Raw genomic sequence first — 23,014 nt, forward strand, 5'->3', positions numbered from 1 at the left:
CCCGTTTCGTATGTGCTGATTTCAGATGTTTTATTTGTAATTTATTTTGATGTAGCCATTTGTCATTTATAATTTCCGAACCGGTTCAGCGCCCCGAACCGGTTCGCGAACCGGTTCGCGGATCGAATTAATCGAACCGGAACTGAACCGGAACAAAATAAATTTGCCTGAACCTGAACCGTAACCGAACCCGTATTTCTTTCGGTTCGACACACTGATATATATATATATATATATATAAACCACAATGAACGCAACAATAACTCCATACTAAAAGACTGTAATCTAATTTAAGAGCTAGAGAGAGTAAAAGGGGTAGAAGCCGCTGCAAATATATTAGTGTTTTTTATAGAGACAATGCACTGTATTACAATTTTATTTTTATTGTCAACGGTAATGTTGACGTCTGATAAGAGACGGTCCACAAATAACTTTTATGAAACGTTTATTTTTAAGTCCTTTCCGCTTCGTCTGGGGCTTTGAACCAAAATACGCTTCACTTTTCTCCTCGGGAGTTCCATCCTTGGCCATTTCTTGTGGAAGTTGGAGCGTAATTTGTGCCTGTGTAAGTTCAAACGAGTGCTTTTGGTCACCAACTAAACTGCAAGTTCGAAAGCGTTTGCGCGCTGGAAGCTATACACGAACGATCTGTGAGAAATTCTTTCCTGTTTCACTTTCACTAAATACACTTAGAAAAAAAAAAAAGAAAAAAAAAAAAGAAAACAGAAATGCTTAATGCCTGCGCTCAAATGACTTCTTGCCAGTTTCCATTCATTGCCATAGTCGGTGGCAGGTTATGAATGCTCTGCGTTGAGTTAATACCACATTGAAAACAAGACCTGTGAAAGACGTCATCGTAAGTGGACGCCCGACCCGCCTCATGCGGCAAGCGCGCTGAAGTTCAACGAGAGACGCCGCTAAGCGGCAGAGGCGTCTATCTGGGCGTCGCCTCGTGCTAGCGTCTCGCACCTTGTGAAACTCTGCACGATGCGCCTGGTGCCAAGGCTGACGGAAGCTAAACGGTGCTGCGTTGATCCACAAGTGATGACGTCCGGGAGGGGGAAAGGGGGGGGGGGGGCGCATCGTGGAAAGGAGCTCGTGCTGGAAGCAGAGCATCAACCGGATTCTTAACTAGTGGCCACCGTCTATAATAAAACAATGTTTTTTTTTCAACTTCCCAAGTATCAGACTTTTTTTTTAAGAACAAACCCCTTTTGTTTATTTGGTAATTGCACATGTAAAAATACCGGCCACGACAAGAAATTACACAACCGTGAAAATACGCGACAGGGTAGTCTGTTATAGATATAAAATATTTAGTTAATTTATCACGTGTGCTCGTAGCGGCGGCAATCAGCGCCAGTTTCCATGATTTTAGTAGCGCATTCAAACTAAACATTTTGAAAATCAATGACTTTGGTAACGTATAGGTTTAGGTATAAAATTATAATCGAAGGTACACGAGATAAATGTCTTTATTTAATTTTATTACAAATACGGAGCAATATATCATAGGAAGTTTGTAGCGCTTCACACGACTGCCGTTGAACACTGTATTCATATGGCGCTGCAAGTATGAGTCTTTGAGAGAGTAACCTAATTAGTTTAACATGTTATCTGAAAAGAAACTTCAAACATAATCACTTCCTGGAAGAGGAAACTATTTCTTCGCAAGGATATAGGTCGTGTTTTTTCTGAATTTTAAATTTTGTTTATTTATAGATTCCTTGATAGAATCATCTATCGTAGAAAGTGACCAAGCAAGGTAAGCATAATTTTGATCTTGAAAAACGTCAATTTTTTTGGGCGTAGTCTCTCCTGAACACGGTGCGAAGAACAGACCGTTTTTAAAATCCCATCGGGCAACATGGCGGTCTCAATTTCTCGGGCACAAAACGCGCGCGATTGGACCCGAGTTGGCGCCGAACGCTGACATTGCTCTCGTGTCCAATCAGAGCACGTGCCCGAACATTGGTGGACTCGGATAATTGGCGCTGCAGCTACTAGATGGCCCGTAACTTTCAAAATGGTCAATTCCTTGAGGTATTAGCCGGCAGCGCAATGAATTTCAATCAATCTGTTTTCTGCGAGAGCTGTGTGCTTCAAATGATGCCCAACCAACCAATATATAAAAAAAGGAACATTAAAGTGCGCTCGCGTGCCAGTTACATGTGCACGTGCGTTTTGTAAGACGTCTCCTTAAACATATCTTCTAACTAGCTTTGTTTGGGGTCAAAATTGCCTGGTTGTTCCTTAGTTGGATAAGACCGTAACAGTAGCAGTGGCATAGCTAGGCCATCGGGCACCCGGGGCCTTTATGCCTATCGTAGCAAACCCGCCCCCCCCCCCTCCCTCTCCTCCCTTTCAATCCTCGAGATCGCAACCAACCAGTAAAGCGGAAAGGAGGAAGGGGTGCCGGGTGTTCCCAGAGGTGGCACCCCTCCCCGTGACGGGGACCCCCGGTACCCGTGACTCAAAGTCCCCTCCCCCTCCCCCCCGTCGCTACGCTATTAAACAGTGGTATGTTCGAAATTTATAGTTAAATGACAAGGTGAGAACGATAGAGAGGAGCTTCACTTTTCCCACCTCTAGCGCGAGCTAAATTCCCACCTCCCAAAATGCTTCCGAATCTCGTGCAACTCGAATCCACGCGCTCGTAGCCAAAACTCGGCCAGATTCACGAAAAGGTTCTTAGGCTACGACAACTTAGCTTACAGGTTCGTAAGTTACGGGCGTCATATAATGAGTGAAGAAATCGTCGTTCACGATCGCTTCCTTCACTAAGAGGAGCAGAGCGACGTTCTCGCACGGGAAAACGTGAACTTCCGTTGTCGCTCAAGCTCCCGATCACCGCGAGAGTGGGCTGTTGCTGTGGCGGCAGTGTCTTCGGCAACACGAACAGCCGATCGGAGAGCTCGTCGTGATCGGAAAACGTGGATTTTGTACCACAACAAACGTAGGTGGCCTTTCGGGCAACGCTTGCTTGGGGATCGTGCCCGTGCGCTGTGAAGTCGTCACTACGAAATGTCAATTAAAACTGGCCCTATTTTCGGCTCTGCTGAAGAGGAGATAACCACCTTGGTCGACTGCTGTAAACTCAATCGCCTAGAAGTTAGCGGAAATATCATCGTTGCTATTAGAAGACGGCCCTCACAGCCTTGCAAAATGGTGCACAGGAAAATAAATCACCGAAGCGTTTTTCGTGACCTCGGAGATGCTCGAAGGAGCCGACGTCCAGAAAGATACGTTTGAACAACAACGAGTGTCACTAACAGCCACGTACACACAGTTTCACATTGGAAACGAAACCGCTCTGGCACCGCGAGGCTGGATCGCGTCTTGGTAACCGGTTCGGCAATCGTCCTTTCAAATTATATATACCCAGCTGGCTACAATCACAACTCGATTCGTACCGGACGCTTGACAGATGAAGGTTGTACCGGCATAGCGTAGTTACCCAACGCTCCTCTAACTCAACAGGTGTAGGCGTACCGTCATGTCGCAATAAATGGGACATATTACAAAAAACAACAACAAAAAAACACTTGTACGTACCCATGTTGCGAGGGCAATCCACATGACGTTTATTTGAGTTGTATAGCACACACACACACACACGCAAACGCACACAAGAGCACACGCACCCACACATACACGCAGAGAGAGAGAGAGAGAGAGAGAGATATAATTCGACGAAGAAGTTCCGTTTTGACGAAAACCTTCGCCACCGCTTTCTCTGAAAGAAAGTGGACGAAAATGGGAAGAGACTGACTTATGCTAGACCCATAATAAAGGTCTGGCTTTAAACTATTCGTACGGGAAGGATCCACAAAGGTCGCGCTGCCATAGTCCATTCAGCAAGGCAGCCGGTCGTGGAAAGACAGCCTTATCTAGCGACGTCGGTCCCGGAGCAACGTTGAGTCGGAGTGCACTGCGAGGCCTAGTGCTTTTAGATAGCTCTTGGCGGTCGCACGGTCGGTGGGGTCACTGCAGTAGTAGCTTTCCCCGTGCAGCTGTGGTTCCAGCGTTCCTCTCCGCGGCGTTCCTTTTCGAGTACTCTTTTCTTTTCTCTCGCATGTTTGAGGTTGGGACGCGCGCAAAGTGGACGTAGAAAAATAAATGTCCGTGGGTCATCGCGACGACGTAAGCGAGCGACGTTGTCGACCAATTGGAGTCAATCGCGAAAAGTGCGCAGGACGCCGACGAAGCTCACGTAAGATTCTATCGTAACATACGCAAAACTTGTGATAATTTCACTTCCTGAGTACAGATTTTCTCCTAGGTTTTGTCGTGCGCACCCCTTTTGTCGTAAGGTCGTTTCGTGAATCTGGCCCCGGGTGTGCCAAATGCACGCCCTGTTCTTATCAATCTGTTAGCGAGTGTTTGGAGAGAACACGAGGGAGAGGAGGAGTCGAACACGAGCGAGTAGGTCGAATTTGTGGACGCAGAGCCATGCTGCCACTGTCTCTACTCACTGTTTGAACGTGAACGGATTCTAACGCGTGCGACGTTCATGATAGCGTACACTTGGCGAAAAAAAAGTATTTTGACAATAAATTGGCTATTTCAAGAATTTTACTGAAGTGTGTCGTTGACCAAAATTTGTCGACTCGTACTTCAAATAGATAGTCGACACAGGGAAGATAATCCTCGCGGGTGTGTAACGTTATACACACTCGTAGGTGTTTTACATATCACAGGTAACAAAACATTTAATGATTATTTTTGATTCGATTGCAGCAAGGAGGACGAGGGTTATTCGGACTCGACGGTCAACCTTGTCCTGGGAACCATCTTTTGCCTTTGTATTATCATGATCATACTTCTTCTCTTATTTGCCGGCGTCGCTCTCCGTAAGTGCATATTTCAAACTTGATTTTTGAAAAACGTAATTAATGTGGCTTTTGGCGACGTTCGCATACAAAAGGTGTGGGTCTGCGGTGTGCAAGGTTGTACAAGCGCTCATTGTGACTACTTCAGTCGGGTTTCTTTTGCTTTCTGCAACGAAAAAAAAAAAAAAGAAGTCAAGTTTAAGGGTGTTTTACATCAATGTAGGGTTCATGCATGAGAGCCTGATGCAACGCTGCTGCCTGTCATGTTGGTGACATTCGTCTGATTTTCTCCTATGTCCGCTATGCCTTTTCATAAGCGGAGGCTGTGTATACCTGTGTGCCTGAGTTGTTTCGTGTCACGAACGGCTGAACCACTCGAAGTTGTCGAGGACATACTGGGTCATCGGCTGGTGCTGAATGTTTATGATGCTGGTCTTTATTCAGAATTCAGACGACCCGGTGCTAGAGAAGTCGACTCGTCTGCGAGTGAAATAGACCGAATAGACCAAAAAAAAGCGAAAAAAAAAAAAAAACTGGGTAAACTTTGGTTTTAGCGTACAGAGTACGTTCCCTGTCGTACTTCCGGAGTTTATTCGTCGACTACGTCGTCTGCTTGCTCCGGTGTTTTGCCAGTATAAAAAAAAAACGCTAAAAGAGAATCGCTTACGTACATGTGAATAGAGAACATAGTAGGTGATGCCACTGGCAGGTCCGCAGATGGCGTATTGACACTGAAGTTTATGCAGGCTACATGGTAGCTTCTCCGGAAATAACGTTAGGTGTTAGGGCAAAAACAGTTGGGGTGTGTGTATGTTTATACAGCCTCGAACTTGGTCTACCTTAACGGGCGACGAGTCTCCCAGCTGTAGATGAGAAATTTAGCCAGTGCAGTGCAACCGCTAGCCTGGGGGTTCTTAACGCGCACCGCGCAGTAGTGATCACACGACCGCGCGCCGGTAAGATGCTCATCGAGATCGAAACGAGCAGGGGTGGGGATTGAACCCAGGATCCCTGGGTTCCGCAGCGCCAGCAGGTGCTAGGGCACTATTGGTCCTGCCTCGTCTTCCTCGTGTCCTCGTTTTTTAGGCGCTCCACAAGTTAAACATGTACCAACACGTCCTCCTATCCATTTCACTATTCATGGCTTGGACTGACGTCATGACACCATGCTGGTGGGGATTCCTACTTGTTTTTGCATGGAAGAAACAAATTCGGTGGACCGGGGACAAAGTTCTAGGCGGTACGCGCTGAGCAGTAAGGTCACCACCGCGAGAAAGAATGTGACGTCAATGCATGCCATGCATACGGTGACTATAGTCACTGAGTGGACGAGAAGGGTAGAGCGTCTCATTTGAATTCGCAGCAACCTGCACGCGCTTGTTGCCATACGTAGTACGTGCTTTGACTACACGTGCACATTCAGAAGTCGTTAGACGCCGATGGGTAACCGAAGAAATAAATGGAGTGCTGGAGGCACAAATGAAAGACCACCCTGTCATTATAATTCCGTCAGTGACGACAGAACATAGTAACACTTCTTTTTTTCACAAATCACCTCACTTGTTTGCAAATGATGAGAAGCAGTCGGATTCAAAACATGTGCCATCACGGCGAGACAGGTCCTGGTTACGACTTTACAGAAATAGGAGCCATGGAAGGGTGCCACGAAATCCTTTGGGTGCTAAGATATCAAAGGATATTGTGACGCGTCATCAACCTGGTGGTGTTGGCCGTAAAATGACGCATGCGCGAATGCCGTGTTGTAAAAATAAAAATCCGTTCGCGCTGCAAGAGCAGTTTTTCCAAGACCATTCTTTATTATCAAATATTATTTCGGCAGCCGTTGAAATCTGGCGACAAATATTCAAATACCGCACACCAACATATAATTTTTGGCACAATCATGTCGTGAACGGGCATTATACTCATCGCCAGCTTAAGAAAAAAGTGTTGCCTAATATGCTTACGTTTCTTGCTTTCTTAGTTGTTCCTTGACTTTCTTGTCAGCTAATACCACTATCTCATTGACTTCAAATCATTAATAACAAGCTCGTGTCTCTCCACGCCCCGAGCATGTTATTATTATTCAGTAACTGCGAGCCAATCAATGATTGGGAATGAATCAGTCAATGACTGCGTGTCAATATTAACATGCTCGGCACTCCCCACGCCTAGCGTTTCTCAAGCTCTCAATGAATATGGAAAGACTAATTATCACACGAAATAGGTCATACATACGTAGACTGGCTTTTGATTTCATTCCGGAATGTATAAATAAAGATCATGGGTACTCCTTTTTTTGTAGAAACCGAAGATCACACGACTGAAAAAGGTGAGTTAAGAGTTTCCAGACACAAATCTTTTGACTGTTAACGTGGACATTTAAAGATCAGTTGACACGTCTGATTTCTCTGGAGATATTGTTTCTGTGATTGTCACATAATACCTGTAGTTAAGTTAATGAAAGCATTTAGTAAATACAAAAGGTTTAACTACTGGAACCTTGATCTCGCCCTGCCATTTTAAAGCGAATAAAATACACTTATTCGCAACTTGCGTTGAAAGGTTAATATAATAGACAAGTCAACGTAGGATTGTGACATTTCAGATGAAACAATAAAATCCAACACTAAAGCGAGAAACAAAAAAAAAATAATTTCATACACACTAAGACTTACAGCCTAAAGGATATTAAAACAACTTGTAATATAACTAACGTCCTAATAGTGTTACTCCAACACCCCTAGGGTACTGGGGAATGCACGAAAAATAAGACGCGTGCGATCTGAGCAAAATATTAGGGATATTATTTTTACGGGCTGAAATTTACAAACCATTAACCTCGTACAATTCTCACAAAGAAAACGACAGTCAACACAGACGCAATGAATCACGCTCGACGCCTTATATACCCTTTTCAAAATTCCATCAAACAAAATTATTGTCGCCATTTTTTTTTTTGGGTGGAGGGGGGGGGGGGGGGGGGCATGACGCTCGTGATTGAATCCGAATCCTCGCCGAAAGCTGACGCAACGCTTGTGTCCATTGGGAGCTGAGCCAAGTCCACGCCGAACGATGACGTAATATTCGCGTCCAATACGTGCTTAGAGTGCGTGATCAAGCAATGACGAACAGCCGATGGCGCAGATATTTTGAAAATGGCCTATTCAAAGACACATTTACAGGTGCACCGCGTCCGCAATTAATATCGCGCGGAATGCGTAATATGTTTATGTTCGGAGAATGTGTCCAAAAGTAAAAAGCATTCGTAGAGGAAATAATTTTTTTATTCGAGATCTTTGCTAATACAACTTCGCCAAAGCAAGTGTCAATGCGGCGAACACATTTAAAAAAGGGTGTCAGCCTCCCTTTATCTGTATTCTAAGTTTTCTTTTACATGCTTCAAAATTTGAGGGTGTACAATGCAACCTCCACCCTAGTATGCGATTAAAAAAAATAAAAAGTGAATTATGTTAAAATGAGGGTGCTGCAGGGGCGCAGCCATGCGTGTAAGACTCTGGTGCGGTGGATTTACACTCTTCAAGGGACCCTTTAACGATTTTTAACTGTTTTGAAATTGGCGCTGCGATGGACCTCATGCAACGTAAACACACGAAGGAAAAAACATTTTTTTTCGGCCATTCGGATTAGTTAAGAAGTTATAAGCGAATTAAAATTACAAAAAGGAGCAAACCATTTTTGCTCCGTGACACAGTCGGAAAACAATTCAATGATTGGAGGGTTGGAGCGAAGCGGCTGGCAAAGGGGTTGCGGGTTAGGCTATAGCTCATGGTTGCCGCGCAGAGGACGAGCACGCATCATCGTAAATCGTCGGCCTCGTCGCTAAAGCCCCTCGCATGGTGGTAAGTTCAGCCTCCGAGCACCATCTGCGTTACCGATGGACCTGGGCTGTTTATACTTCTGCGTCGGCGAACCCAACGCGCTCAGGCGTAGAGCGATGTTCGATCGACATCCACTTAGCCGCTCTCCGTCATGAAATCCAGCGCGGTGAGATCAAAACAGCGATTTTGTGCAGTGAGTTGCACCGTGTTAGGTTCGAAACAAATGTAAATAAGCATTCATTTTTTTTTTTACCAAATGTAACAAAACAACCTGCGAATAAAGAAAAGAAAAATATATCCCAACGTCGCGTCTGTCAAAGTATCCACCGGCCGGCTTCGATGGAGTCGTTGGAATCGCGTTTCGCAGAAGCCTGTCACGTTGATTTCCCAATAACATCGAAGGAAGCGGGTGATCCCTAAATTACGCTATTTACGTGTTCAAAATTGCAGCGTGCTCCAAACAGACATTCGGGCTTCAACTTTCTTTTCATTGCACACCTTTCCTGCATTTGGCATGTGTTGTTTCGAGCGGGAACGGCTGCCGGCGAGATACGACGAGCACATGATCCTACATACTTCATACACAAAGTCGTCCTAAAATCTAATGAACTCTACCTTTGGCCCGTCATCGAGTTTCGAACTTTGACTGGCGTGAATACGCTTCCGACTCGTTAGGCCTCCGCAGAATCTCTCGCGTAGAACCGCCCACGTACTGAACTCGCCGAATCGAGTGTGCGGACGTTGTGGACACCAACACGCATATGCGGAGGCGGCACATTGAACGAAGAGAACAGCACACGAGGCACGGTAGATTTAAACCGCAAGAATAAGCGCCGCGCACACACGCCCATTAAACCGAGACGCGTATTCCCGATGGGACGACGAGGCGCCCGCGAGAAGGATAGCTGGGCAGGGCTCAATCAGCTCGTAACTCTTTTGCGCATGCGTGGCGCCGGCTGGTTTGTTTTTTCTTGCTCTTGCGTCTTGTTTTCCTTTCTTGTTTCTGCACATTTGGGATATAGTTTTCTGAATTTTCTATCGTTTTCGCTCATTAAAAACGTTTTCTTGGAAGAATAACGATGATTTACGAAGATGTGGACGTTATTTAGCCTGGATATTAAAAAAAAAGAAGACTTCTGACGCTTTTTGCCGATTGCCATTCACAAAATTGTTACCGGTGATAACATTGGTCGCGCGTTTTTAATACAATTTGTCGCCACCGGGCTGTTTTTGCCTGGCCGAAATAAAATATGATGACCTAATTTTTCGTGGTTAATACTTGTTCTCGGAATAGCCCTAGCCACTAGTGATGTGAAAGCATAAATAGGACAGAAGCTCGAATCTCATTAGAGGGAACTTTTAAAGGGATGGTGAACCGAATTTTGGATTTAAAAAAAGACAAAACAAACAAGAAAAAAACAATGCAGGAGATGTAAGCGGGGCGCTACAATCCCTACAACACTACTCGTAAGGCGATATCTCGAATGGACGGCCGTATTTTTGGAAAAAGAGGTCCAGATTGAACCAGGCCGACGAGGCGCGTGACGTGAAGATATCTCGTTTCCTCCTCTTTTCGCTTCGCCCCTTCAAGGCGGCGAAGTGGAGAAGACGCGAGGCCGTTCCCTCTCCTTCTCGGAGAAACATGACGTAAACATTTCTGTCAAATGCACCTCCTTTTATTTTTTAAAAAATACGGTCATCGTTCGAGATATTGCTGTATGAGTGATGTTTTGGTGTTCGTGGAATTTGTTGCACGCTTTTTCCGCTCGTTTTGTGGAATCCAGATTTCGGTTCAGCATCCCTTCAAGGGTCCAACATACTTCAATATGTAGGAAGTAGTGATTTGGGTGGCTGACTGTGAAATCTATCAGAAAAATTGGCGTCTCAACATGTAAAGCTTGTACCTTCACCAAAAGTATTTTTAGCAAGACATTTTATCTTTTTAAAGTTCAAAATGTAATTTTGCTCCTGCAAAAAATTAGAACAACGCTTCTGACATTTTGAATGTCGGGCTCCAAAACAGATGATCGAGTGAACTGAGGCTTGTATTCGTAGTGCCATTTTCCGATGGACGCTAAAAAACAGATTGTTTTCCGTTTATTTCAAATATACAACAGATTTTGAGTGATAAACTGCATCCTAATATTATCTCAGCGGGTGGTTTTCACATGAGTTTAATGTATCGTGAAATAGAAAATTTGCAGTTCTCGTATGGAATAAATTCGCTGACGAAGGACGCCAACAATGAATGCGTTTAACAAAAGTTAACGCGGCTCAAAATAGATATTTATGTATATTTAGAAAAATAAAATTAAAATAAGACGCTGGTTTTGTATATAAACAAAGTAAAAAGATGAAGTTTTGACAAACTCTTGTTCAAGAACCGTGATAGAATAAACTTGGCAGAAGAACCTCTCGACGCATGTTTCCAAGCATCAAAATGTACTGTCCGGGTTGGCGCATTACATGACCGCGTTCCATCAAACTAATTGTTTTGGTGGTAGTTTTTATTAGTAAGATGGAGACCTACCATACATTTATAGGTTCTGTTGTCGGGAAAACCAAGTTGAGGTCAAGGTCCCTTGCAGAGACCAGAAGCACAAGCCTCTTCGAGAGCTATATTGGACTTATTGCATGGGGTACAGAAGTATTGTAATTAAATTACAAAAAGCATCAATTTTTTTATAGGTACCAACAAGAACTCTAAAAGAAAGCCAATTATAATATGAACCTTACCATGGAGGCAGAACATTTATTTAGGCCAAGACTTAGTTTTTGTGTGGAAGTTTAGGGATTTAAAAATCGGAATAAACTTTGCAAGGTATAGCCACCATTGCACTTCTTTGACCAGACTTTTGTTATCTTAACCACAATTTGCCCAACAAGCGCTAAGGTTGTGTTTCACTGCGAGTATAGTTTGGCTGGAATCTCGAAATATTTGGGCCTAAAGTGCCAAACAAGCGCCTGAATTAGACTTCACCGCTGGCTCTTTGGTTCATACGTGCCGCCTTTGGTTGAAGTCTGTCACTTCTGAAATAACGTCGCGAGCCGGTGAAGAGCCATTTAGAACAACAAAGAAATGTACACTCTGGCTATAACTAACGTCTTGGAACAAAATCGTATTAGGCCCATATGTTAGACCCCTATGTTTGCCACGTTTGTGCCAAGTTAGGCTATCTGGTAAAGCGTCAGTTAGCTCTTGAAATTGTTTCTCAAAGAGTAGATGCCTTGTTTCAGGAGACGAAGATGCCATGTACCTTCCCACCGCAGCCAGTGCACGCACAACTGCTACAACAGCAGGTGAGTGCAACTTTGAAATGAAATTTGTGTCGCTAATAACAAACCAGTTCTTTCACAATCGAGTGCTACATTATCAGTAAAAGCAAAATATACAAAGAAGGTCAAATTTGACTTCTTTGATTAGCAAAAGTCTTACTACGACACAAATGTACTGATAACGTTTTATTGAAAAGAAATAGCATCTTAGTTGTCGCATGATAGTAGAAACTCTGTAATTCATTTTTGAGCAAATAGAGAAAAAAAAAGGAGGTGGTTGATAATCTACAAATAAAACCTCTGCGCATGCGTTCAAAAACTATCCTGTTGAGCCTGTATGCACCCCAATTCAAGCTGCAGAAAGTGCTTTAAATTTGTCAGGATTCAATTCAAAGGTATAAAAAACACTAGTATACAATAAAGAAAAGAAAAAAATAAACACCGGAGAAACTGAGCGTTGTCAGTATTAGTGCTTTCCGCGTCGTAACATTTACAAATAATATGCTAGACGCATTGAACACCAGTAGGCACGGGAGGCCACAATGTCCTTCCTCTCGAATTAATCAAACTATTTGTTGTGCCATAACGACGACCGTACTTAATTCCGCTAGATATGCAAAAAAATAAAGTGATCTAGAATGGCGTTAAGGTAGAAAATTGCATCAAAGCAAAAATTCTGTGCAACAAAACGCACTTCGTTATTGTCAGAAAGAAAAAAAAAAGTGGACAAACATTTTTACGCAAGGAGCTCATTTGAATGTTCTGCACATTAAAAAGGTAAATCCGTCGATTTTTTAGCTACCCAAACGAACTACAATTACTGAATACCCACACTTTGGTATTTAAAGAAGGATACACTGTCTTTTTTGATTCAAAAGATCTATTGAGAAAGCGGCTTCGCAAAATATGTCATTGCAATGTTTTCGGATTTTTCAACGGCATGACGTCAAAGACACGCATATTTGCAGCTCGAGCAGGCGGCCTAGAAAACAGAGCGTGTCTCGCATTTCTTTGGCGCCTGTACGGTACCTGGAACGGGTCTCCGTATGGTACGTTTAGCATCCTATGCGGGGCGCAACTTCGTCTGCTTCTTTTGACGTCAGAACGACACTGAGCTGTGATTGGCTCTGCTGGAGGGACAGTGGGCAGACCACAGCAGCGGTGATGGATGTCTGTCACATCCACCAGCGCTGCTTTGACCCAGCCAGAATCGCGGCTGGCGACAGTATGGCACTCCTGAGGACGTCGTCCAGTGGAAATCGAGGGACCACTTCTTCGGGGCGCTGTAAACACACCAGCGGAGGTACGCGTTCAAGACACCATCGTGGTAATAGGCGGGTATACGGGGCGAGTTTTTACAGAAATCACTGCACACGATCAAACCTTCTCGCAATATCCAGAGATAAAGTTCCTCTTCGCAAACGACAAACCTCCGTGGCGCGAGTGCTTCAGTCCTTTCGTCAGAGATATCTCGCTCGGAGGACGGTGCGAACCAAAACTGGAAATTCAAAACCTTCGCAAAACGCATGTTTCTATAGTATCTAGGTTACAAGTTCAGCCATGTGTATTGGTGGGTTGAACCAAAAAAGTAAAACAAATCAACGGCCATTAAAAAAAAAAAAAAAATTGAATGCGGTTTTAAGGCATTGAGTTCGCACTTAAGCTGAGACCGCAGAAAAGGCCCCAAGCACTAGAGCTAGAAGTGAACGTCTCATAGCCAGGAGGGAAGGCTAGCTCGGTCTTAAATCTTTGGCTGCAGTCCTAGCTTAAGGGTGAACAGAGCATAGCCATTACGCCCTGCTTGTGATTTTCGTTTTCGTACTCTTTCTTTGGCAACATACCCAGTGGCGCCCTTTATTGGGTAGCCCAGGCACACGCCCAGTACACCCATATTCCTTAATTCTTTACTTACCATTCTTTTATCATAAGAGTGACTTAAGTTTGAGAGAGCGATAAGTGGACATTTCCAGAAGAAAGTGTGTGTGTTTAATTGCGCAAATACAACGAAAACCGGGTTCTAGTTGAAAACCGGAAGTGGTTGGGGGCTAATTTGCTCACCGGAGCAAATTAGCTCACCGGCTTCACCTCACGCGAGAAATAGCGAGTAGTCGAGGACACTACCAGTTCAAGGAGTTAACCTGGCACGCGACATTGGAGATACGAATATTTCGGTGACTTATACGTAAAGTTCCGCGTTTTCGGATAAATCCGAAAAACTCCGAAGAACCCCCGCCGGTAAAATTTTGGTCAATTTGGACTTATCCGATAAACTTCCAAGTTTTATGTGACAATGCCCCCCCCCCCCCTCCCCACCAAAAAAAAAAAAAAGTAAAATACTTTTTCTTCTTTTACCAATGTGAGCAGCGCAGGTTTAAAGGGGTGATGCAACGATTTTTGTATTTTGCGCAAATACCGCTTAGAACAAATCCCTTACGTAATTGACCTGTGAAATACCCGTTCGTTTTTCACCACACGCAAATCGAAGTCACAGAAAAAAAATAAAGAAAAACGAGCAGACTTCTTCCCCTCAACTCGCAGCCAGAACAAGCCGCCACGTGATCTGGAGCCGATTATATGCCGCCAATGTTGATCATAGGCATGCGCTGGGGTTGGCAAGGCACAGGACACGCGCTGAGTTCCAGACATTGTTATGGTTCGGCTGTTGTCGCCATTGCAGCGATTGGACACAGGACACTACCCGAATGCGTCTCGAGCTATCAATTATCACAAGCCCAAGTCGAGTGTCCACGCCATGCTCGGCTCCAATCTATGAGCCGGATTCAAATATCGTCACTGGGCGGTACTGCTACCGCCCAGCTACGCCATCAGGTTTTGCGAAGGAGAGGTTGAATGAAAACACTCGGTTTTGTCCTTGAAATTACACCGCAACAAAGGAGTTTTTTGGCCAGTGGCGTTGCGTGCGAGTATTCTTGAGTCCCACTAGTGCCAGTAAGCTCGTGTAAAGTGAAAAAAAAACATTCCGATTGGATATCGTTGCACCGCCCCTTTAATGGTCCCGGGAAAATTCCACCGTAATTATCTTCCCAATCTCGGACCGTTATCAAAAGGGGTGATACCGCTTGTCTTGTGAAGGTTGATGAAGGGAAACAGGTAATTGCGCATTCGGGTCACGACAGAGGCCAACCTTTTTTGCTTCCAGTTTGGGCCATGCTGTTTGTGATTTAGAGGAAGGACGGAGTATGTTTTTGTAACAGTGAAAGGTGTGGACCATAGAAATTGTACGAAATAAAGAAGAGTGGCGGTTGAAACCTTTCCATTACATTCTTAACCACTCCACGTCGCACGGCCGCGGGCTGCATTGATCGAATAGGGTGGGATGACTACGAGCTTCCTAGCGACTACGTCCAGGAGCTTATTGAGGTTGAGGTATCGACGCTTATCGAAGCAACAATTATGTGCGACTTTTGTCGTGGGAAAGACTGGTGTTGACAATGACAATATCCCCAACGCTAAAGTCAACTGAAAATTTTCAATCGGTACAAGCGCGTTTTATTTTTTTTTATATAGCATACGCTTACATTCGGTTGTTATTTATATATTAATTTTAATAGAAAACACTGCGAAATTAAACTCAGAATTTCGGAGAATTGGGAATCAAACAAATATAAACTCCCATGAACTCCGAATCGTTGGCAAAAAATAAATTCCAAAAAACACACTCCGGATTTGACGAAAAATAACATCCGAAAACACAGAAAGCTACTTATATGTAAAAAGAAAAAAAAAAAAAAGACGGTGCTGTGTAAACCAATATTTTAGCTGCTAATATAAAGGCAAGCAACGCCGTATGACAATCAAACAAATGTAAATAAAAAAAAAACAGTTAAACGCAAACTATATACTCTGTTCACCCTTAAAGCTTAAAGCCAGTGCCACAAGCACGAGAGCTCGAGGTCACTACTTTGAAGCGTTCTTCCGAAGAACGAGCGCTCGCGCTAGGAATGCATGTCTCAAAGTGAAGAGTGCGAGCTACCTCGCGCTTGTACGTTTGACTGGAGTCTCAGCTTAAGGGTACTCAAGCCTGCAAGTATGCAGACTGATGAAAAAATAACCATGAAGAGCTCTCAGAAAAGGCCTTGAAAGGGGCACAGGGAGCTATGGAATTTACTTTACACGACGTCATGTAAATGTTCCATCTCAATTTGTCTTGTCGTGCTGACTCATGCTAACGGGCTGACCGCTTGACAATGGCAGGGTGGAGTAGGAACGTTATATTTGGAACCGGTTTGTGGTTACTTCGATCGTCAAATTGAATAAAAAATGTCGATAGACTTAATTTTTGGGGCAACATAAAGACGATTCAGTATTGTATTATTTAGCTTTTTTCAAAATTCAAATCAACTACTGATTCCTTTGACGAAGGTAACCAGTAGGTTTGTTAGTGAAAATTGAATAAAAATGATGTTTTTATAGGGGATTTATAGCTTTGTAGTTTTTATAGGGGCTTTAATACAGAAACTGCAATGACCAGTGTCCTCTTAGCAAGTCAAAGGCACTTTCGCTCTCTTAATTTGTGCACTACCCAAATCTATTCTGTGATGCGGCAGCCGGCCCTCTTTTAAATAACACAATAAGGGCATGGTAGATTGTCTTTGTACTGCCGAAAGATAAAGTTATATTTGATTCTGTGTTTTCATACAGAGTCTTCTAGCACCGGCACAAGGACAACAAAGAAATCCAGGTCACCCCTTACGACACCGCGTCCCACCTCCACTGTAACCCGTACCATGACGATCTCGACTCGAACCACGACAAGACGGACTCAGAGAACCACCCCATTGCCAAGAACAACTACCACACCCAGAAGAACGACAACTACGAGACGTACAACCTCCAGAAGAACGACTACGAGTACACGTAGAACAACTACGCCAAGGAGGACGACTGCCACTACAACGACTACGAGGAGGCCGACCACTACTAGACAAACAATACGAACGACACCGACCACAAGAAGTACTAGCACAACCAGAAGAACGACAACTACGAGACGTACAACCCCCAGAAGAACGACTACGAGTACACGTAGACCAACTACGCCAAGGAGGACGACTACCACTACGACTACGAGGAGGCCAACCACTACTAGACAAACAATACGAACGACACCGACCACAAGACGAACTAGCACAACCACTACGACGACAACCACTACGACGACAACCACTACGACGACAACCACTACAACGACAACCACTACAACAACGACGACCACACCGAGGCCCACAACGACGACTCCGTCCACCACCACGGACATGTGTGAGTTGGGTTCTTCGCATATACTGTTGAGTTTCCGCTTGCTTTTTGTTTCTCCCTTGGAGGATTTTGTATATGGCTGGTTCAAGATTATGTGGTCATTTACTGGCGGTCAGTAATCATCGACCCAAAATAGAAGCCGACGTGCCCAGCATATACTTTACACCAGCGGACACATAGAAGCCATAAATTCTAGAAGCCAATCAGGCAAAGAAATGGAGGCGCTCTTCAATGGATGATTGAGCTAGTCAATTTGTAGGGCAGTATAAGAATAATGATTAGGGCTTCTTTACCTTGGGGATAATCTAGAATAAGTACAAAAATATTTTTATTTTTATCGAAATAGGCCTAGAAATATTTATTCAAGAGTAATTTTGCTAACCTATCCCCTGTTTTCTTGGGGACTCAAGGGCAAGCGATTTGCGTCATGGGGTAATGTTTAAATTAGATAACCATCGCCGTAAATATTCCCACGCGCTCTTCAATAATCACTAATATTGATCCTAAAAGGAGGACACTTTTACACCGCTTACTTTGTATTTTAGTAAAAAACAAAGGGCGTAGATGTGCGAAAATAGGCAGTGGTACAATTACTCGTTTGCTTGCTCATCATATTTTTGATTATTTATACTTCGGAGACCGCCGTTCGATGATGAAAAATGCCCTTGATATAATTAAAAATGTGGATCTTGATTCTCGCAGATGGTGATGGTTACGTGTTTCTTAAGCTCACAAACAAGAATAGTACATGTACACATGACGAGACAAAGAGTCTGAGTATTTCTGGAGCAGAACGAGCATGTACTATATGCCAGAAAGCGTCGCACCGCGCACCACACGGCGGCGTGTGCTTCCAGAACACCTCAAATTGTATACATTTCGTTTATTCTGCATTAATAAGACAAATAGGAATCGTTAAAAAGCAAACATGGAGTGGTGTAGTGGTTAGCGCTGTAGTGGTTAGCATACCCGACCGGACATTGGGAGGCCCAGAGTTCGAATCCTGACTCCGCCGTTTATTTTGGATTTTGGGGATTTCGTAAGACATTGATTTATTCGATGAAGTACGGTTCAATCATCATCATCATCATATTTTCGATTACTTCTAAACTTTGACTGGAATCCACGTTTCGGCCTGAGCTTCGAAGTAAGGTGTACTCTCTTGTACACTTTTAGTCGTCATAAAAAAACAGTGGTATATATATATATATATAAAGACATTTCAAAACAAAATTGTTCATGAATCAATAGTCTACTTTTTTTATTATAGTACTGAAATACGGTTTACAACTATCACCCTTTTAACTTTAAAGGTTCCGGGCAACGATTATCAGTTAGAATGTTTTCACTTTACACGAGCTTACTTGCACTAGTGGGACCTAAGTTTACTGGTAGGCGATGTCATTGAGCGACAAACCTCTTTCTTGTGGTACGAACTAAGAAAAATAAAAGCGATTTTTCTTTTGATAATTTTTTACGCAAATTTGGATTACGTAGTTTGGAGGTTGCAGTGCCCTCCGGTGACAATATTTGAATGCGGCTCATGTATTGGATCCGACCATAGCGTGAGCACCCTATTTGGGCTCGCGATAATCAATACCTTGACAAGCATTCGGGTAGTGGCTTGCACCCAACTGCTTTAATGACGGCAGTAGTTGGTCGGCGTTTGGCAACTTATAATTATTTAGGAAATTTTGTTTAGCTGTTGACAAACGACGACAATGATCTGCAAGCTTGTGTTAGCATGCTTTGGAAAACTACAGTATGGAGGTTTCAGAATCATGCTTGCACGGGCTTGCATCTCATTTTCGTCATTTGTCAACAGTGAAACAAAATTTCCTAAGGAACCGGAAGTTGCCAAACGCCGCTCAGCTATTTCCGAACTCCAAGAATGCCTGGAACTCAGCCCGTGTATTGTGCTTTGCCAACCCCAGTTTGTCTATGATAAATGTTGATGGCCTATAATCGGCTCCAGATCACGTGGCCGGCTATTTTGACTGCGAATAAAAGAAAACAAAAACGCTGCTTTTTTATGTATTTGTTTTGTTTTTTCGATTAACATTACACGAGAAGAAAAACTAACGCGTTTTTTATAGGTTACAAACGTCAGGGAGTCATTCTAAGTGGAATGTACGCGAAGGATAGAAATGGTTACATCGCCCCTTTAACGTTGAAAAAATACCAGAAAAAACGCAGCAATTTTTACTAGGTTATCATCTAGTTAACTAATTAACCCGTGATTTTCAGTGTTTTACCTAGAATCCAAAAGAACAGAGGTAATATGTTAGCGAAAGTACTCTTGCGTATGCATGTATAAATTTCTTAGATAAATTGAAAACCGTTTTGTAGCCATCCAAGATGACCGCCGAGAGCGCCTTAATGTTTTACAAAAGATTGCATTGCAAGGGTGCACGGCCAGGTTGTGCAACAGGCTGCATATACAGCTCTACGTATATAAACTTGGAATACGGAAAAAAGCCGGTGGTATTTTGCGGTGCGTGCGGCAGAACCATTTGTGCAGTCAGCCATCTTAACTAAGACCTGATTTTAACTGCGACAAGTAGCAAACACAACTTGCGGAGACGTGCAATGGAGATAGATTGCTAGAGCTTGAGCTGGAGCAATAGAGCTAGAGTTAAGGCCGTTTTCAGGAAGCGAAAATGCTGAGAAAAAACGACGAACTTCGCCCGGCGACACTCTCGCCTCGCACACGGCCCAACAGCCACTGCTATGATTCCACCCATACAAAAATGTCCTATGGTCGGCTATAGAAAATTTTTTGTATGGTCGGCTTTAGCTATCTGGCCCAATTGGCTAAAGAATTTTCTATGGCTGCCTAGCATTTTTTATGGTCGTCTTTATAGGCTTCTTTAGCTTTGTCTATGGCCCTATCACTGTCCAGCCATAGCGCTCTTAAGCTTTTCTAATGGCTGGCTCGCTATAGCCAGCATGCTATAGCTGCCTATGGTTTTTCCTTCGGTGTCTTTAGCCATTTATACGGCCAGCTAAAAAAGGCTGTATAGGTTTTCTTATGGCTCTTTTTAGCCAGCACACTCTAAAAAAATATGTTCTTTTCAAGTTCCCCCGGCTTCTGAACGCTATGGTAGATACATATGCATCACTGAACACACAAAACACACAGAACACAAGCAGAACAACCCCCACACAAAATCAACAAAGCACCCCGACACCGGACCCATACGCCTCTCTATGTACGCTAAGTTCGCGCTACCTCTATATATGGCTGTCTTGTTTTTGAATCCGACTTGGCCGGTGACTGCCGTCATTTGTCGCATAAACATGGAGAGGCGGAGCAAATATTACTCGTACTTAATACTTTATTTGAATTGTCTCTTGGAATAGCCCCCATCTCTTAATTCAACACCCTGAAAAAAGCAAATGTAGATCATTAGGCTAATTAACTAAAATTTAATATTTAATTTTAATAAGTTTCATAAATCAAGTTGAGAGTGCAGTGATGACATTCAGGACACTTTTGCTGAAGATTGCACTCCAGCTATTGCTTGATTGCAGTGTTCGATGCCAGTGTAATCTATTTTTCTTTTTGGGGGTCTTTAGACTCAGGGCCATAGAATGTTCTATAGGCGGGTAAAGAAAATTTATTGGTTCCCTGCCTTTAGACACGGGGCCAAAGATTTTTTTTTAGCTGGCTGTAGCTGTATTTACGGATTTCTAAAGACGACCGTAGAAGGCCATAGAGGGTGATAGCCTGCCATATAATTTTCTATAGACGACCATAGGACATTTTCGTATAGGGACGCCGGCGAGTGATCGCCGCCGCGCGGAATTTGTCGTTTTTTTTGCTCCGTAGAGGCGTTACGGTTATGAGATGCTTCTCGTGAGGAGTTCTTTTTATATATATATATAAACTGAAGCACACACGCCCGCGCTCTTGTTTGGAGGGTACCGATTAGAAAAAGGCAAGAAGCCTTCTAAGCAGAACGCAAGTTCGCCTGCTTATTTTGCAGGGTTTGTGGTGATGTCATACTGTCGATCTCTGATTGGGTCTGATTGAAGGATAGTGGTAAAAATCAAGGCAGCTTGCTTTGAGGTCTACTCACTATCCTTCAATGAGAGCCAACCAGAGCTCGGCGTTTTGTAGTCACCAGAACCCCTGCGAAGAAGCAGACGAACTTGCTCTCCGTATACACCACCACAGTGTTTACAAACAAACCCGCTTTGCCCCCACCAAGTGTGCTCACTGCGCGTGCGCAGAAACCAAAATCTTGAGGAGTGAAACTTGTGGTACTTTTTGTGGGATTCTCGCTGAAATAATAATCACCGCCCGATCGGTCTGTGCTTCGCTCGTCTCCCAAGGAGTGTCACAATACAATGAGAAAACAGCGAATGGGTCTACCGTATTTCCCGGTTGCCCGTCCTCGAGAGCCGGTTCTCCGGGCCCGCCGACCCTGGTTGTCGCCCGTAATTCAGAGCTCGCAGTTGCAGTCCGTGTCCAGGCCTGCGGATTTTCCTTCCCACGCCAGCGCTGCGTAGGCTAGCTGTACCGGGCTATCATAGCTCGAGTCTCGCTGCGGAACCACTCCGGAATCGTCATGGCCCAGGCCGGTATGGCCAAGGCTAACCGTTCCCTCCGGTCCTGGTGAGGACCTCGCTGGTGGACCACTCCGGGGATCGCCATGGGCCAGACCAGCCAGAACGGCTCCATGGTTCCTGCCCGGTCCCAGCTTCGCGCAGCACGCTCTGTGTGGCGCCAGCTCGTGTCTCTTCGGCCGACCGCCTTTTACGCGCCCTCCGCCCCGTCGTTTTCCACCCTCGTCTCGCGCACTCCCCCCCCCCCCCCCCCCCCCCCCTCAAGGCCCGGACTTCGGAGGACTTCCGGTACACGGGATTTCATGGGCCTCAGGGAGGAGTTCTACCACGTCGGTAGGCTGGGGAGGCAGGTGAATGCTCCCCAGCCTGAGAATGGGGCCGTGTGAGGTGTCGGAGAGGCGGCGGCTGTTGGTGTTGCCGGAGTGGGCACGCTGCAGCGTCCGAAAGCTGCGTAGGTGGTGGTGAGACCCCCGGCGTTGGTCTTTCTTTGTGACGGCCTCAGCTGGCTCTTCTGGGAAAGCCGGCAGACGATGTCGACCTGTCCATCGCTCGCTGTTCCATTCACCACGATGTAGCAGGGGGCCTGCTCTAAGCTGGTCGCCCCGACGCGGACGGACCTGCCACGCTCCGCTTGGAGGTCGCAGCGGGCGTAGAACTGCTCGCTTGATCAGTTCGTCAGGCCGAACAAGTGTCAGCCACCTTGAGCACTTGGGAAAACGGATGGGCCCATGTTTCCTCCCGGTGGACGTCCTGGGTGACACCGTCTATGGCCGTCTTTCCAAGGAGCCATTCTGCGCAGAACAAAGTGTTAAAACAACACACAACGAACAAATACTCTGCCGCAGATTGTGGCAGTGGCCATAGCCTCTACTGCAAAATCGCTTGCCGACAGGTTCGTGTACCGTGCAGCTAAGTCGGCGAGTTCGCAGTCCGGAGCTCGCTCCCGGGTCGCCAGGAACTGGGGACTTCATGTGTACTACCGAAACCTCATGCTAATCACTTATCGCTTCCCTATCGCGACGGTAGTATCCCTTCCAGTCAGTGATGCGAACCGGGCCAGACTCCTTGTTTGTATCTCGCCGAGTAAACCTAGAAGTAAGATACGACGCTCGCGTCTTTACTTCGCTCGGGCCTTCTCACCTCGTCGGAGCAAGCGATGTGGCAAAACCACTAGCTGTGTTGCTCAGAGTGTAAGTTTCTCTCAGGACTAGGTAA

General features: G+C 44.8%; 1 protein-coding gene across 1 annotated transcript in view; it reads left to right on the forward strand.

Annotated features, from left to right (window-relative positions):
- The first annotated feature begins 1,728 nt into the window (after positions 1 to 1,728).
- Positions 1,729 to 23,014, forward strand: part of LOC115317848 (cell wall protein DAN4-like) — a 63,982-nt gene continuing 42,696 nt past the window's right edge. The window contains exons 1-5 of the mRNA XM_042294811.1: positions 1,729 to 1,765; positions 4,741 to 4,853; positions 7,138 to 7,164; positions 11,912 to 11,974; positions 16,613 to 17,230. Coding sequence (XP_042150745.1) covers positions 4,814 to 4,853; positions 7,138 to 7,164; positions 11,912 to 11,974; positions 16,613 to 17,230 — 748 coding nt within the window. The 5' untranslated portion in view covers positions 1,729 to 1,765; positions 4,741 to 4,813. The remainder of the gene's footprint in view (positions 1,766 to 4,740; positions 4,854 to 7,137; positions 7,165 to 11,911; positions 11,975 to 16,612; positions 17,231 to 23,014) is intronic.

This window comes from Ixodes scapularis, unplaced genomic scaffold (assembly GCF_016920785.2).
Source record: "Ixodes scapularis isolate PalLabHiFi unplaced genomic scaffold, ASM1692078v2 PGA_scaffold6__148_contigs__length_123643588, whole genome shotgun sequence".
NCBI classification, from domain to species: Eukaryota; Metazoa; Arthropoda; class Arachnida; order Ixodida; family Ixodidae; genus Ixodes; species Ixodes scapularis.